The sequence below is a fragment of the Cheilinus undulatus genome, linkage group 2 (assembly GCF_018320785.1).
Source record: "Cheilinus undulatus linkage group 2, ASM1832078v1, whole genome shotgun sequence".
Classification (NCBI taxonomy): Eukaryota; Metazoa; Chordata; class Actinopteri; order Labriformes; family Labridae; genus Cheilinus; species Cheilinus undulatus.
Genome location: NC_054866.1, coordinates 15,389,445 through 15,405,303, shown reverse-complemented (window position 1 = coordinate 15,405,303; position 15,859 = coordinate 15,389,445). Strand labels below are relative to the sequence as shown.

General features: G+C 38.5%; 2 protein-coding genes across 3 annotated transcripts in view; one reads left to right on the top strand and one right to left on the bottom strand.

Moving 5' to 3' along the window:
• Positions 1-3,011, top strand: part of ssh2a (slingshot protein phosphatase 2a) — a 29,939-nt gene extending 26,928 nt beyond the window's left edge. The window contains exon 14 of the mRNA XM_041804265.1: positions 828-3,011. Within this exon, the coding sequence (XP_041660199.1) occupies positions 828-2,228 (1,401 nt within the window). The 3' untranslated portion in view covers positions 2,229-3,011. The remainder of the gene's footprint in view (positions 1-827) is intronic.
• A 6,671-nt stretch (positions 3,012-9,682) lies between these two features.
• ankrd13b (ankyrin repeat domain 13B) overlaps positions 9,683-15,859 on the bottom strand; it is a 60,836-nt gene continuing 54,659 nt past the window's right edge. For both annotated transcript variants that reach the window (XM_041814340.1, XM_041814348.1), the window contains one exon: positions 9,683-14,811. In XM_041814340.1, coding sequence (XP_041670274.1) covers positions 14,772-14,811 — 40 coding nt within the window. In that variant the 3' untranslated portion in view covers positions 9,683-14,771. The remainder of the gene's footprint in view (positions 14,812-15,859) is intronic.

Genomic DNA, 15,859 nt, shown 5'->3' with positions numbered 1-15,859 from the left:
GTTGGAGAGCATTCAAAGTATGTCAGTATTTTCCTCAGTGTATTTTAAGGTAATGAAAGTATTAATAGCGTATAAATATGAAAGTTGTAAATTAATATTAATTTAACAGTATGGCTTATAAAATTAGTTCAAAGAAAAGAGTTGTACTGACTAAAAGTAAAGACTAAGATGTACAATAAAAATTATTAATCTTATTAATTAATTGATCTTTTTTGAGTTTCATGAACTGAAACTCGACTAAAACCTGCAAAAGTCAGAATGACTCAAATTTGACTACAATTAAATAACATTTTAATCTAAAGACCAAGTCTAAATGTATAATAGGTGCCAAAATTAGTGCTGTTATCAGCTAAAATTAGGTATGAACATTGGTATATCAGATATCAGCATAAAGCCAATATCCTGCATCCCTAATCTAAGTTATAGTTGCCTTCCTGTCACACTGAACCTGCTTGGTCACTCTCCTCTGACCTCTTTTATCATTGAGGCATTTTGGATATACCACTAACTGGATATTTTCTTTTTTTCTCACTATTCTCTGTAAAAATTCGAGATGGTCGTGTGTGAAATTTCCATTTGATGAGCAGCACTTCGTGATAAACTCAAACTAGCCCATCTGGTACCAACAAGCACATTCAAAGTCACTTTCATCACCTTTCTTCCCCAGATCATCTTGTTCATGAATGCATGCCTAAATGCTGCCATATGATTAGCTGACTTAATATTTGTGTTAACAAGCAGTTGAGCAGGTGTACCTAGTAAAGTGGCCAGTGAGTGTATATGCCTTACAATAATTTAATATTGCTCCCTCTGTTTTTGTCACGTAGGTTTCTGCACAGTTTGAAGATAGCCCTGACACACCTTATCAGCCTCAACATGACACCAGAGTATCAGTTCGCCATATTGTCACAGAGATTGAAGCCTCCTGCCTTCCTGCTCCCTCCTCATCTTCGTTTCTTCCCTCATCTTTGCACATCCCTCAGCTACAACCAGGTGATCAAGATTCTGAAATCACTAACGCTTCTCCTTTGTATCCCTCGGCTCTCTCCATTCTGCCATGTGATCTGCCAGAAGGCCTGGTGCGGCAAGCAACTGAGCAGCTGGAGCAGAAGCTGAAGCATGAAATAGAGACGGCTGCTATCTCTCAGGGCAAAATCATGAGTGAATCTGTGAAGTCCAAAGAGGGAGAGAAGCAAATGGAGTTTAACACAGAGCTACAAAGACTCGACTCCTCGCTTACAGACAGTCTCCCTAATCACTCATCCTCCACTATCTCAAATATTAGTAAAGACTTTTGTGTTTCAGATAACTTTGATATTCATATACTGGAATCATCACTGGACTCCCATAGTCAATCAGAGGAATTAGCCAAAGATACCTCAGCCCAGTCCCAAACCCAAATTCAGCAGCCTTGTTCATACCCAGCAACTCGGGAAGTGGACATGCAGCAGTCAGGTTCAGATAAGATGCTGGGGTCCCATGGTGTGCGACCGGCCTTGGACCCTGGTTATAACGGCTTCAGCAGGCTGACTTGCAGCAGCCAGGAGCTGAAGAGAATTCAGCAGGCACTCAGAGAGCTGCAGGCCTTCCTCCAGAAGCATGTCGGTCTGGAGACAACAGACAGCCAGGAAGGGGATGTTGGACAGCTTCAGAGTTTAAAGAATGTTAGCGACACTGAACTTAGACCTCGTGAAGGTACTGGTTCTGAACAGACTCCTCAAGGACTGCATGAGGGGCATTGCCACAGGGAAATAAAAGGAACAAGGAGTTACCTGGCCCTGAAAGAGTGGTACAGAGCTGTGGAGCTTGAAGCTTGTATTCGACATGCCGGCCTCACACCCCCTTCTCTAATGAAGAGGTCCGCTTCCTTAGCTAAACTGGACTCTCTGGATCTGTCGGCCAATGACCTGAGGCTGCACACCAGTGCCACATCGTCCGACTCCCAAGACTCTTTTCCCATATCTCACCCTGACGATGCCCTGAAGAAGCAGAAAGTGTTGGGACAAAATAAATTCAAAATAGAAACCCAAATGAGCAGAGATGTGGTCCCTTCATTCTCTTCAACATCTGTCTACCCAATCTCAGACTCTACTTGTCATCCAGAAGGTGATACTGGTAGGAGAGAGGGACAAGACAGCAGTGGAAGCGGGTCAGCCACTTCAGCACGTCAGCAGGGAAGGGGACACTCATCAAAATGTTCTCGCAAAGTTTCTGTAGAGCGAATGTGAGCTATCTCAGTGCCATACAGTACAATGTAACCTCAGTGAAACTGTTTGAGAGAAACTGAATGATGTTTGGCTGTGTAGCATTTAAGCTGTATCCTGAAATCTATCTCTGTAGTAAGCAAAGCTGGATAAACTTGTCCTTAAATTAGGGCTGTCAGACCACCTTAAATTCTTATTACTGATCACTGAATTTCAGTGGCTATTAGCAATAAATCACATGAAAATAGATTTTAAAAAGAAAAGATTAAATTGAAATATTTTATATCACAAGGTGCCAGTTACCTTTGACTTGCCAACTAAACTGTTTAACAGGTTTATATATATATAACTGAAATGAGACCTTTAAAGGAGCAGAAGGGTCCTTGTTATAAATCACTGTGAGAACAGCGAGATGCTAAGATGAGTAGCATCCAGCTGCTGCCCCACTATGGAAGCTTCTTAATGCATTTTTAAAATTTCAGACCTTTTCTTATTTTGATTAATGTGCAATTACTGACAGCCCTTGTTTGCATGAAAATCACTGTTGTTTCATCCTCATTTAAGGTTAATGTACAGTATTGAAATAAACAGCTGTTTTTATGATGCTTGTTTTCCAGGTTTTTAAATAGCCAGAGGGGCTTTTTTCTAAACATGCACTTTATTGTTTTAGTGTTCTTTTTTGGTGAAAACTGTTTCTTGTAAAGGAAATTTCTTTTGCACTGATCTCATTACTCTATGTATGTGTGCTATTGTTTGTGAAGAAGATGGCCATTTTGTTTTTCAAATTTTTAATTAAACCAGAGCTTTTTTAAAGATTCTCTTCATAGAAGTTGTTTGTTTTGAGTGCAGTAGCAATGTTTGTGTCAATGCTTTTTCATTCCCATTTAGGAGAACGCAACACTTGAGGCATGAATGCTGAAAGTCAGACTGAATCAAGGACTCTGCCTCCATCTGCTGGACTGATATAAAACTAGTTTGTGATGTTGTCTGAGGAAAAATGATGGCTTGGGGCCTTGTCCACATGTTCGCAAGTATTCTTAAAAACTGAGGTTTTTCTACTCATTTCGGGCATCTTTTCACAAATGAAAAGTCCTTTTTAGGTCACTGAAAATGCACCTTCCAAGATGGAGATTTTTAGAAATCCATTTTACGATGTTCATGTGAGGACATGGAAAACAGAGTTTGGCTTTTTATGTCACACTGTCAACTGTTTCCATTCCATCAAATTAATTTCCATGGCAAATGCAGACACAGTCAAACATGCTGCTGTTAAAATTTCTAACTGGACTACAATGGTGAGAAATCTGCAGGGATGGAAAGTAACAGATCACATTTACTCACATCACCATAACTGAGTTGCTGAAGTTGAAATCAGTCATTTTAATTTTATTTTTACTTTTGTTGTCCTTTACTACATTTAAATCACATCACTTCCTGAGTAAAAAATACACAATCTAGGGATGCAGATGGCCTGGCGACTAGTCGCACTCCATGTGTGCAGGCGGCCTGGGTTGGAGTCCTTTACCACATCTCTCCCCTACTTCCTCATCCCTGTTTCAAATCTAAGCACTGTCCTTCTCTTTCAGCAAAGGCATAAAGGCCCATAAAATAAAGTGTATTCAGGAAGTACTTAGACCTCTTCACTTTTTTTGACTTATTGTTACAGCCAAAAAAAGTTTTTTATTCTCATTAATCTACATTCAGGGCTCCATCATGACGAAGTGAAAACAGAATTGTAGATTTTATTTGCAAATTTATGGGGAAAAAAACCTGAGATCTCAAATTAACAAAAGTATTCAGACTCTTTGGAGAATTTTAGCTGAAGTTCTTCTGTTTCTCTCGATTGGAGTCCACTTGTGGTAGATGAAATTTATTGGACATGATCTGGAAAGTCTGAAATACCAGGTGAGGGACAGGTATTATTATCAAAACTGTCATTAAAGACCCTGTAAAGTGAAAATAGATCTGTATTTAGGTTTGTTGTATGACAGGTCACTGTGTTATGAACACCCAGGTCATATTTCAGTCAAAACAACTCTCAGTTTTTAAAATTAAGCTTCAAAATCATGAAAAATGAGGCGGTAAAATCTGCTCCAGGATGGTGTGGGTGTGTCTGTTGAATGAGATGAAGCCACACCCACTTAGGAGAAATATGATTTTGTCAGGTTTTAAAAATGTTAAAATCTGAATGGAGGACAGCACTCACACCATTATCCTGCCTCTTGACCTCACGTTGACCTCGGAAGAAGAGACAAAGTCAATTTTCAGTCTCAAATCTCTGTTATGATGCTTTAAATGATCCATAGACCACTGTAGCTGATAGATTTGGTATATTTACCTCACAATGAACAAAAAATCAGCATTTAACTAACTTCTGACTTTCAATAAAGGCAGTGACATCAGCTAACAACAGACTGTACTGAGATGAACTGCTCTGTGATTTTATATTGTAGTGTTAAAGGGGTGGGGTCATTCCCACTGTGGGCTCGTGACATCATTATTCCTATCTTTTTACTGCAAGTTGGTGCTATTTTTGACAGGTAGATCTTGTTTCTCAGGGTGAACAATCTCCCTCAGTGCCTAGTAGAGCTTATTTCAGGCTGACATTTTACCCACTGTTTTATGTGGGTAATTAAATGCTGAGATGTAGGCCATCAGCGCCCCCACTGAGACATAAACAAACACATCAGACCTATGTGAAAAAAAGGCTAGACCAGTATATGAATTAGTCAGGAGATAAAGAGATTAAAATGATCAGAGCCATTTATTTTCATTTCCTGTGGTTCAGTGTAAAAATAGCAAAGGTGCTCAGCTAAGTGAATCCTATTCAAGACCATTGTGCTGGTAACATCCAGTGAAGCAGACAAAGCCTTTTCTTAGGCAATGTGTCGTGTAACTCAGACGTTCAACATGAAATCACAAAAGCAGAAGAGAGACGGTTACTGTAAGAGCTTGATTCTCTTGGTGAAATGGCTGAAACTAGCATCCACCCCACTCCTCTGATAAAACTTTCCACATTCTGACACCCACATCCTAGTTCAGCCCTGTTTCTAAACTTTACCCTTACCACTTGTTTTTGGAACCAAAGGTCAAACCACAGATTTTCAGCAGGGATCAGGTTTAAACTCTTGCTGGGTCAGTCCAGAACTTTTCTTCCTCTGGTAAAGCCGTTCTTTTTTTAGATTCATATATTGGGTCTTTGTCATGCTGAACTGTGGAAATCCTCTTCAGCTTCATAGCAGACACCTGAGGGTTATATCGCAGAACTGACTGGTATTTGAAATTGTTCATGATTCACATCACCTTAATGTAAACTTTAGTTTCAGCTGAGGAATAAAAAGCCCAGAATCATGATGCTGCCCCCACCATGCTTCCCCATGTGTGTGGGGCTCTGTATCTCTTGTGTTCTGATATTCTAGCTATGGGCTGGGGCAAAAAGATGGGAGCCTTTTTCTTGTCAAGGAAAAACATCCAAGTCGCCTAAATGTAGAAAAAACACACACCAAGTATCACAAAAGCATGTTAGCAAATGTGGTATGGTCTGATAAGATGGTCTTGTGCTCTGTAAAGGAAAAAACTATGAAGAAACAATTGTGGACTCATTCATCAAGAAGGAAACAATATAGGCAGGCTATCCTTCAAATAGAATTTGAAGTACAAATATAATAACATCAAGACAAATAGTCCAATTATAGTTAAATAAATGCAAGAATAATTCTGACTTTTCTGACATGCATTGTTAAGCCTCTGACGCACAGTATATGCACACTCCCTCTAATGCACCCATGGGTCAAAAATGACCCACATTCATTTCCCATGTTATTTCATGCTGCCTGAGTTTTTCATTGCTCTGACTTTTGAAATCCATTTATTTTATGATTGAATATTACAGGTATTCTTTAAATATTTTTTTTGATTACCGCAAGTCATTATTTCTATTTCTCCTTTCATACTTTATTAACAAAAATAGTTTTTGTATTACTACATCAAGTTTACACACATGGGTAAAAATGACTCATTCATCCAAATTCATAAAATCAAATTATTAAATACTATGATAAGTACTTAAAAGTTAAGCAGTGGCTAGGAACAAACACTCATTAAATATTTTAAACGTGTTAATTGGCATTTTGTCACACACTCACACAAACACCGACACCCCTAATAACTGTATCTTTAGTGTAACTACTGTAAACTGGTCAAATGCAACCAAACAAAATAAAACACAATTGATCACACCACTAGAGCACAGATTGTCATTTGATTCCAGTATACATAATTCCATATGTACATGATGTAGTTTTATTTTGGTGCCTTGGATAAGATAGCTTAGTTAACTACTTCACTAAGTAGCTTAGCAAACTACTTGGCTTAATTGCTCAGCTAGCTACTTGGCTAAGTAGTTTAGCAAGGTACCTGGCTAAGTAGTTAGCTAACTACTTTACTAAGTAGCTTAGCTTACTACTTACTATTTGCCTTACTACTTTGCCAAGTAGTTAGCTGAGCTAACTACAGTCGTTGGCTAACTACAATAGAATTAGTTAACTAAAATAGAATATGTCAACAGCTAGCTAGCTAAAGCAATAACTTGTACCTTTCTGATGAGTAATGTACTCACTGCAAAGGGAGCTGTGCTACGTCTGGCAGGTGAATAGTTGTCTGAGGTAAATATGTTCATACTTGCAAACAAATAAATGTCCCAGTTTTCCCACTAAATGCTATAGCAAATGCATGTGGGTCATTTCTAACCCATGTGTGTAGACCTGATAAGACAAAAACTCTACTTGTTCACAAAGTAAGAAAGGAAAAATAAAAGGAATATCTTATATTATAAAACTGATTTGTGCTAAACAAGAAAAATACATTTACTGAAGACTTGGAATATAAAATGATGCAATACGTTCATTTCAAAGGTACAGTGCTTAACATATTTATTAGACCACCACACAAAGTAAGGTTTATGCCACAGCTGCATCATGAAGTGCTTCAATGCGGACTCTTTTACTTTCAGTGAGCTCTCCAGGTTTTAGCATTTTGAACAGGAATGAGGAATTTCAAACTGAATTCACCTTTTTATACCCAAATTTGAGCCGGCTCACAGGGCTTCTCTGAGAAGTCAGAAATTAATCAAGCATAACATTCAAGCATTAAAACTAATTTTTCTGTTCAGGAATGCAAGTAAATAACTAAAATTTGACATATTAATCAAGAAATAATAATGTGCTTTACTATTTTTCAGTTTCTTTTGTAAATCAGTACATTTGAAAATTCATGGTTAACAATAATAATAAGATTTTAGCATTAAAAATATCATTTGGGTTAAAGAGCTTCTACGTATTGGTGTATTAACCATTGCAGAGACATAAAAAATGATTTTGGTAATTACCAATGCTGTTAATTTAGGGCAGCTGTGGCATAAACCTTACTTTGGGTGGTGGTCTAATAAATTCGTTGAGCACTATATATCCTAGAAACACTCAGCCATATATGAAATGTTGTGTGTTAGAAGGGTTGGGATAAAAAAGGTTTTTACTCAAAAAGTAAGAAAGGAAAAAATAAAATCAGGATGCATAATGACTAAAAATAAGTTAATTGAGGAATACCTGGAATCCTGAATGATGACATCAATCCACTGCAAAGATGTAGAACATAAAAACACAGCTGGGTCACTTTTGATCGATGTTGTGCATCAAAGGGTTAATTGTGTCACAACAAAGTGTTTTTGTCATCCCTAGATTCATATTTGATGAGCCACAAAGAAGCAGAAAAAATCTGGCAAATTCCTGCTGTCTGATCAGGCCTAGAGTGTCTTGGGACTGAGCCCTGTTTTGTGTCTTTACCTCTTTAAAATTCACTTCACAGCTTGCAGGAAGGTCGGATGTTGGTTTGAAAAACTGCGGTGGAAAGGCTGCAGCTGCTGTTTTACTTAGAAAAACATTTTTGTTTTCTCTTTTCCCGTCTCACCAAAAAAAAAAAAGAAAAAAGAAAAAAACCTCCAAAGCACTGAAAATAGTCTGGGTTTGCTGGGTTGTATACCTTGGGAGTTTTTTACTCTCTAAGCTGTCTTTCTGTTTTCAGTCAAGACTAAAATAACTACTGGTTAACCCCCTGGATCAGGCTGAGGTGTGAGAATCCACATCCCAGAGGGGACTATTGCAAAACAAGCTGCCTTTAACAGATCAACTCTCTCCCTCACTTTACCACCACCTCACCATACACCTAGCCCTATCAGCACTACACTACACATGAAAACTACACATGAAGCTGTTGATGGACTTAAAGCAGTGGTGTTCATCTGGCCTATCTTCAGGACTCATAGTGGACTCAGGGATGACTTGAGAAAACAATCAACATTTACTTGTTATTAATGCAAAATTCAAAAAACATTATTATGGATGTCAGCCCAGGGACTCCTTTCATCACAGACTTTATCAAATAATGGCTTTATCGGAAATCACTCCCTATTCACTATATAGTGCACTATACAGTGAATACGCCATTTGTAGTGGTGTCCTAATTCTGAGTGAGCATTGTTATTCACCATATAGTGCAATTATTCTACCCCACAATGCATTGTGAAAAATAGTGAACAACCGATGGTCACTAGCCCAGCAATATTTACCATAATGCATCGCAGTTACTGCTTTCAAACATGACGGACAAATGAGAGGAGCACAGGAACATGTATAAAAACTTTTTTCAATGCTATTTTGTTTGTTGGTTTTACCAAATCTGTGAGAAAATATTAAAGATTCAAAATGGAGTAACTTTTTTCCCCTATGATGATTACAAGACATGAGACTATCATCTTTATGCAAAAATAAGTGATAATACACACAAAAATTGTATATTATTTTGTCACTATAGAGACAACTTTTTTATCTATTAGTAAATTTATTTTTTTGTGAAAATATGTTACATTTTGTATCAGTTTTCATTGAAATTCTACCGTTAATTTCGATCCTTAGCGGTTGTCAAGGAAGTTTACGAGCCCTTGCTGCTAAACGTTTTAATTGTGAGACAGCGATGACGTCATCGCCTGCAGCCGGAGTAGTGTCCAAAATAATTTTTGTGTTTTGCAGTTAAGTCCACTATATATTCCACTGTATGCTGCTCACTACAGAGTGGATAGAAAGTAGGGAATGAGTGTGTGGTTTCGGACACAGAGCATGTGTTTTTTCAGGCACATATTTGTAACTTGTTAAGAAAAGCTCTAACCCACTTTTAGTGCCCAACCCACCAGTTGAGAACCACTGATTCAAAGCCTATGAAACCTGCAACTAAACATTAGATTAAAAAAGAGTTACACATTGCTGCTCCAAAAATGTTTCTTTATTTTGGATATGTAACTCTTAGTGTACACCACGTAAACATCTCTGCTGCATCTCTTCATTAACAACTGATTCAGCAATCAGGTGATCTTCATTATGACTGCAAAGGGGACAGATGCAATAGAGATTGTGCTGATATTGGAGAGTTTATTTTTTTTTACATATATTTTATAGGAAAACATAAGGAATTAAAAAAAACAAGCTAACGCTCTTAGTCCTCATCCCTTAAAACAAAATGATTGTGTTAGGCAAGCTTTGAGCTCACTGACATGAAGTTACCCATGTCCATGATTGTGCGACCATATTTAAACAATGTTTTAAATCCATTTGTTCATGGTACGTCAAAGCACCGACTCTAAATGGTGCATTACAACCTAAAATAGCTGTCAGTTGCTTTACAGTGTATCTTTCAGGTTACATTTTCCTTTACAGACATGCTCTGGTCTTCAGGGCAGGACTCAAATGGAATAATATAAACCTAAAATGATGCAAACCATGCTGAAATATTGTACATTTTTACTGTGACCACATCAAAATACAGAAAGGTGAGAAGCAAATATACAGAAAACCTCATTCAGTTACATTTCTACTTCACTATTCACCAACATTACCATTTATCTTTGTTTGTAATAAAAGTACAGACATGCCCGCCACATGTGGCGTCACATTCACGTACAGTTAGCTGTCTAAAGTCAGGCTAATGCAGAGGTCAGACTACACTCAGTTATAGACCTTTTATGGTGTCACATAATGTGCCCCCCTCCTCCCCGTCATCCTTTCAACTTCAGACTGGACAAGGTACTTAGCAGATGCCATTAATCAATGCCCAAATTTCACACTGTCATCTTTGTATTGCACATTTTGTGCACGGAAGGTTTAGAGGGCTTACAAATGCCAACTAATAAATTTATGACGCATTAAACAGTAATTTCCGACGTTTCATTGGAAGCAAAAGGTTTGAGAGGGCTACAGCTAATACTAGTATGATGTGACCCTTTTACAGCAACCCTTAACTGAATGGTATTTGATATTTTAATGAAACACTTAACAAAGAGGTATACAAGTGGAAAGTTACATAGCCATCAAGGCTTTTGTATGCTTTAAGATCACTGCCTATGGAAGGAGAGAACTCACTTTACATCCAGTCTTCACAGCTTTGACAATTGTGTTAAGTAGGCTGATTTGATTATTTGAGGTCGACTGACACTAGCTCATCAGGGCAGATATTGATGCTAAATTATTAAGTCCATGCAACTGAGGTTTGGAACCAAAGCAGAAAGTACTCAATGTGACAAAAGTAAAACTGCATGTTAGAAAATGAAGGAAAAACTATTTAGCCCTGTATCTGTCAATAAGAGTAACAGCACAGATCAACACTGATGCAGCAGGAAACAGGAAGGGATGCCATACACTCCCTGTGTCAGTGCGACCCAGACCTCAGTGTTGATTGGCTGGTGGCATCTAATTTAGTTAGTGTTGTGGGAAAGACATTAGGTGAGACTGTAGAGAATGAAAATAAAATCAAAGGGATAGACGAACCTTGCAGTGGAGCCAAAGTAGCGCACCTATGAATAAACTGATTTTGGCTGATTATTGGTAAAACAAAATGCAAATACCGATAATAAATGGAATGTACTGCATCAATAATCAGTCTACCCCTATCAGTTATGATACTTTCTATTACTTTCATGGCTCCCAAATACACCTAGAATGTTATTAATCACTAAAATACATAGTAACCAAAAGTCAACCCCTGTCCACTGCAGTGAGAGACATCACAGATGTTATGTGTGTACAAAAGGTCCATCATCTGATCTAGCAGTTGTAGAATTTTGGGATTCAACAACCCAGAAAATCAATCAACCATGTTTGATTTTTCTTTCTGCCTTCTTCCATTATTTTCCAGCGCCCTGCAAGTGCAAAGCCAGATGCGTATACGAACCAAGTTGATAAACAAATGAAGATGTTGAAGCTGGGACATGAAGGTTTGCATACTAAAGCTCTGGCAAAAAAATCCCTGAATTTATGTTGTGCCGTAGACCATAACAGTCTAAAAAAAGAGATTTTTTTATAAGAAATAGTGGACGTACTTTAGCAATCTGGTAAGTAACTGCTGTTAGAAATAGCATGAAGATAGGGCATCAGTCATTGTAATACTGTACAGTAAATCCAGTACGTTTGTCTCCATTTTCTTTTCAGGTGTCGTCTATCTCAGACCCTCTTCCTTGAAACATCATCGCATTGATCGTAAGGATTGGTTAGGATACACCAGGTAGTCATAACTGCTGGTCGGATCACAGCGTGGAATCTGACACAGTGAAATTTGTAAAAGATTGTGTAGTCCGACCTCAGCATGACTAAAAGTGGCCTGAGTCTAGTTTGTGCTCAAACTCCTTATCTACATCCATTAACAGTCATATGTGATCCACCAACAAGCTAAAGTCTTGTTTATGTTTCTGTGTTGAATCTACACCACAGTGACCTGTACATATGTAGAAATCTACGCTTTTGTGAGAACTTCATACTTGTGTGTCCACAGAGCTCTATAATACTCTGTCTACTCAGCGGGGAATTTTGAGCCCAGTTTACTACAGAGGGGCCTGGCTGCAGACCACAGATCTCAGACCCACTCCTTGCAGACCACTTCTGTGATGTACTGCCTAAGTCAGAATGGAAGAGATGTAAATTGCCAGTACAACATATTTCCAATTTAGCTGTGTTTTTTAAATTCAGCTTTACTAATACATTAGGTCTGGCAGCTACATTCATGAAATATCTACTGAAACATTATAGACTACGCAAGATTTCATGAATAAAACAGAAAAAAGGTCAGAGGTCTAATCCGGGATTAAATTGTGTATAGACCTATTTGAGCCATGGATACATGAACAGTGACTCGCTTTAGCTCCATTAGCTGTAGCTAAACCTAGCTACGTAGTTAACATTACTATATGAGCCTGTGTAGCTAGATTAGTCTTAGCTTTAGCAATGTGAGCTGTAGTAAATGTAGCTAAAGCTAAATCAAATGTAGTATAAGCTTAAACATAGCTTCATTAGCTTTAGATATAGCTACATTAGCTGCATGGCTAATGTAGCTTTATTAGCTTAAAATGTATCTACATTATCTATGTAGCTAATATTGCTTTGTCAGTTTTAGCACTTGGTACGTTACCTGCATTAGAGTGTTTTCATGAAGGACAAGCTTTCTTCCTGTAAGCAGACTGTTAACGCAGCCTTATTAGATGTTTTGTAATCAAGTTTTGCAGGTCAAAATTTTGACTTTTAACTTTTGGTATCCCAACCCTTACCATAACTCTAACCAGAAGTTTAATTTGATTTTGTTGTTAAAGTTTTAGCATGTTTCCTATTCTGACAGAGGCAGCATCTCACAATAGTGAGCTAAGAGCTGCGGTCTGCAGCCAGACTATCTTGGTTTTCTGTCCTGCTGCAAAACTTCCTGTCTGTGTACAGAAAACTATGGAAACTTAAACCAAGCTCATTATGTTGGAGCTGGAGCTGATAAATATTCAGTATAAGGTAATCATATCAAAGTTATTACAAAGAAAAGAGGAGACAGAGAAGATGGCTGCTGAATCAGCTGAGGCAGAGGTTTAATATTTTGTGCTTGTTCAGCTTTTGAGAAAGGCAAGAAGGCCTGCCCACAGGATTGGCTGGGCCCCTCAAATCCCATGAATGGGCCTGCCAAGATTTATGATTTATGATTCAATGATTATGTGATTTATCAATATCAATACATAAATGCTGGATGAGGAGAACCCTGGTTAACATTTACCTCCTTTTGGAGTTAAAAATGCTTAAAAGTTACTGCTGGGTTCAAATGTACCCTAGAAAGTTGCCCTGCATTGTCTCCTAATCTTTCTGGCATCCCAAATTTTGTGCAGGTCATGGTTTAGCTATGAAGTCTGAAATCACTGGTTTAGTTCAATGGGCCCATCCAAATTAACATTACTGAAAAGGCTTACTTGGTTTTGAGAAAAGGGGTTAAAACTGGCCAAAGATTCCTGATCTTTGAATGCCAAGAATGACTGTTATTAAAGGGAAAATATGGTTATCATGGCTTGAAATTTTGATGAGGCTCCTTTTTTACTGCCTAATGGCAGCATTCCTGGCAAGTAGGTTTGACTAATTGTCAGCAGCCATTTATCTCACTCTACAGTACACACAACATGACTGTAGACAGAGACAGACAGTCAACCAGTGCACTCAAGAGGACCAATCACAAGATCTGCATGTAACCCCTCCAGATACATTTTGGTGGGTTTACATGCAGACCTCTGGGAAGGTTCACGAAGGGTAATGAAAACCAACAGCGTGTACTACGGTGTAGATTCAACACAGAGGTATAAATCAGGCAAAATTACAGTACATCTGGATTTTGTGCAAATCATAAAAATAACCAGTTCATGTTTTTATTAAAAACTGAGAAACTGTGATGCTTTGTTTACCTTTAACTAAACTCAACAAGGTTACAGTATTCTCAACAAAACTGGTCCTGCATTTTTACTGCTTGAAAGAAATCTGTATTTAATCACAGTTAAGACAGAAACCACACAACTCAACTGCAAAAGGAGTCAGCATTTGTGTTAGTGTGTTTTCAGAGCAGAAGGTGACCTGGTGACCCCAGTGTGGAGAGCTGGTTTTGAAACACATTCACTCATACACTCACAAAGAGACACAAACATCCTACAAACAGACAGACATCAGTCATCCAAGGAGGCATTCCCTTTCTCTTGGGTTTATTGTTGATTGTAAACTGGCACTGGTCACAAAAAGTACCATGTGGCACAAGAAAGAGGGAACTGGCGTCCCTCTCTGGCTGTCTGAGGCAGGACAGCCCCATCACAGTATGGCTTCAGGGGAAGGGTCTGGCTAAGGTGATAAGAGAGAAAGGAAGACTTTTATCCTATGAAATCATTTAAAGAGGAATTTGGCATTTCTACCCACCACTTTAAAATGTGCTTTAAGATTAAAAGTAGCCTCTGTTGATCTTTTCTCCTATACGTCTTCGGACCAGACCCTTCCCTCAGACCCTTGACTGGTAACTCAGCTTTTATTTCTCCATGAGTGACAGCTTGATGATGCGCTGCAGCATTTCCTCCTCCAGACACCACCACTGAAGCTTTGCTTCTTCCTCTTTCCAAGCTGAGATTTCCATAGCAATGTGTAGCTGCTTGTCATAGCAGCAGTTGGAGGGCGTCTTCCTGGAGGAGGTGAACTAGAGGCTGGATGGGGGGCAAGGCTTGTGCTGGGGGGTCCTTGGGTGAGGATAGGGGGGAGGAGGGGGATTGATAAAAGAAGAACATAAGAATAAATACCTGCTGTATGACTGAAAATATGTTTCTTCCAAGACTCAGGAGCAAGTCAGGGTTACAGTGGTTTAATGTTGAGAAGAAATTCTTTGAGTATCATGTAATTACAGCTTTAACAATCATTGACTAAGGCACTAAAAACATATATTCATCTTAGGAAGGGCTAACTGCATGTGTGCAAAAATCAGTTACATATACAAACTGCAATGGCACATGCTGCAGGATTCATGTAGAATTTATATGCCTATAATTCACATGGCAAAATATATCTTACAATAACTTTTATGCGGCAACCGACTCAGGTATTTACTTGGTTTGTCAAAGCCTGAGTGACTTTAGCAAGGGCTGATTCTAGCTATTTTGGGGATCCTTCAGTCTATTATTTCAATACGAATCTAGCAAGCTTGGAAGTGGAGATATGAAGGAGGATTTTTAAGGGGAGAAATTCTAGATAGTCATGCTGTTATTATGGTGCCATTGCATGCTCTGCATGCATTACATTTGTGCACAACTGAGGCATGTCTGCAGCCATTTAACATTAAGACTAATAAGCCTTACAATAAAAAGAGAGACACTGATGGCTCTTCTCTACAGCTACACACAAAACAAGAGCAAACTGCAATAATGTGCCAAACTTCAAAGGAGTGTTGGTGCTTACAGATGATTAGTGTGATATGCATTGTAAATCAGACCTTGAGACGAATCAGACAGCAATGAAAATGAGCGCCATTCATGCGTTTATTTGCTGCCAAAATCCTTTTGTCTTTATTTATCAGGACATTAAAGGGGATATATTATGCAAAAATCACTTTTTCAGGCTTTTCTAAAAAAAAAATGCCCCTGGCCTGTCCAGAATCCCTTCAAGTACCAGAAAAATCATGTCATATGGGGAGTTAGCACCTCCCTGGGTTTGGTTGGCCCTCCCCCCGCTTGAAAGAAAGTTCCGCCCTCTTCTCCTGATCTTTCTCTTTGCTGGTAGCAGAGAGAAAGATCA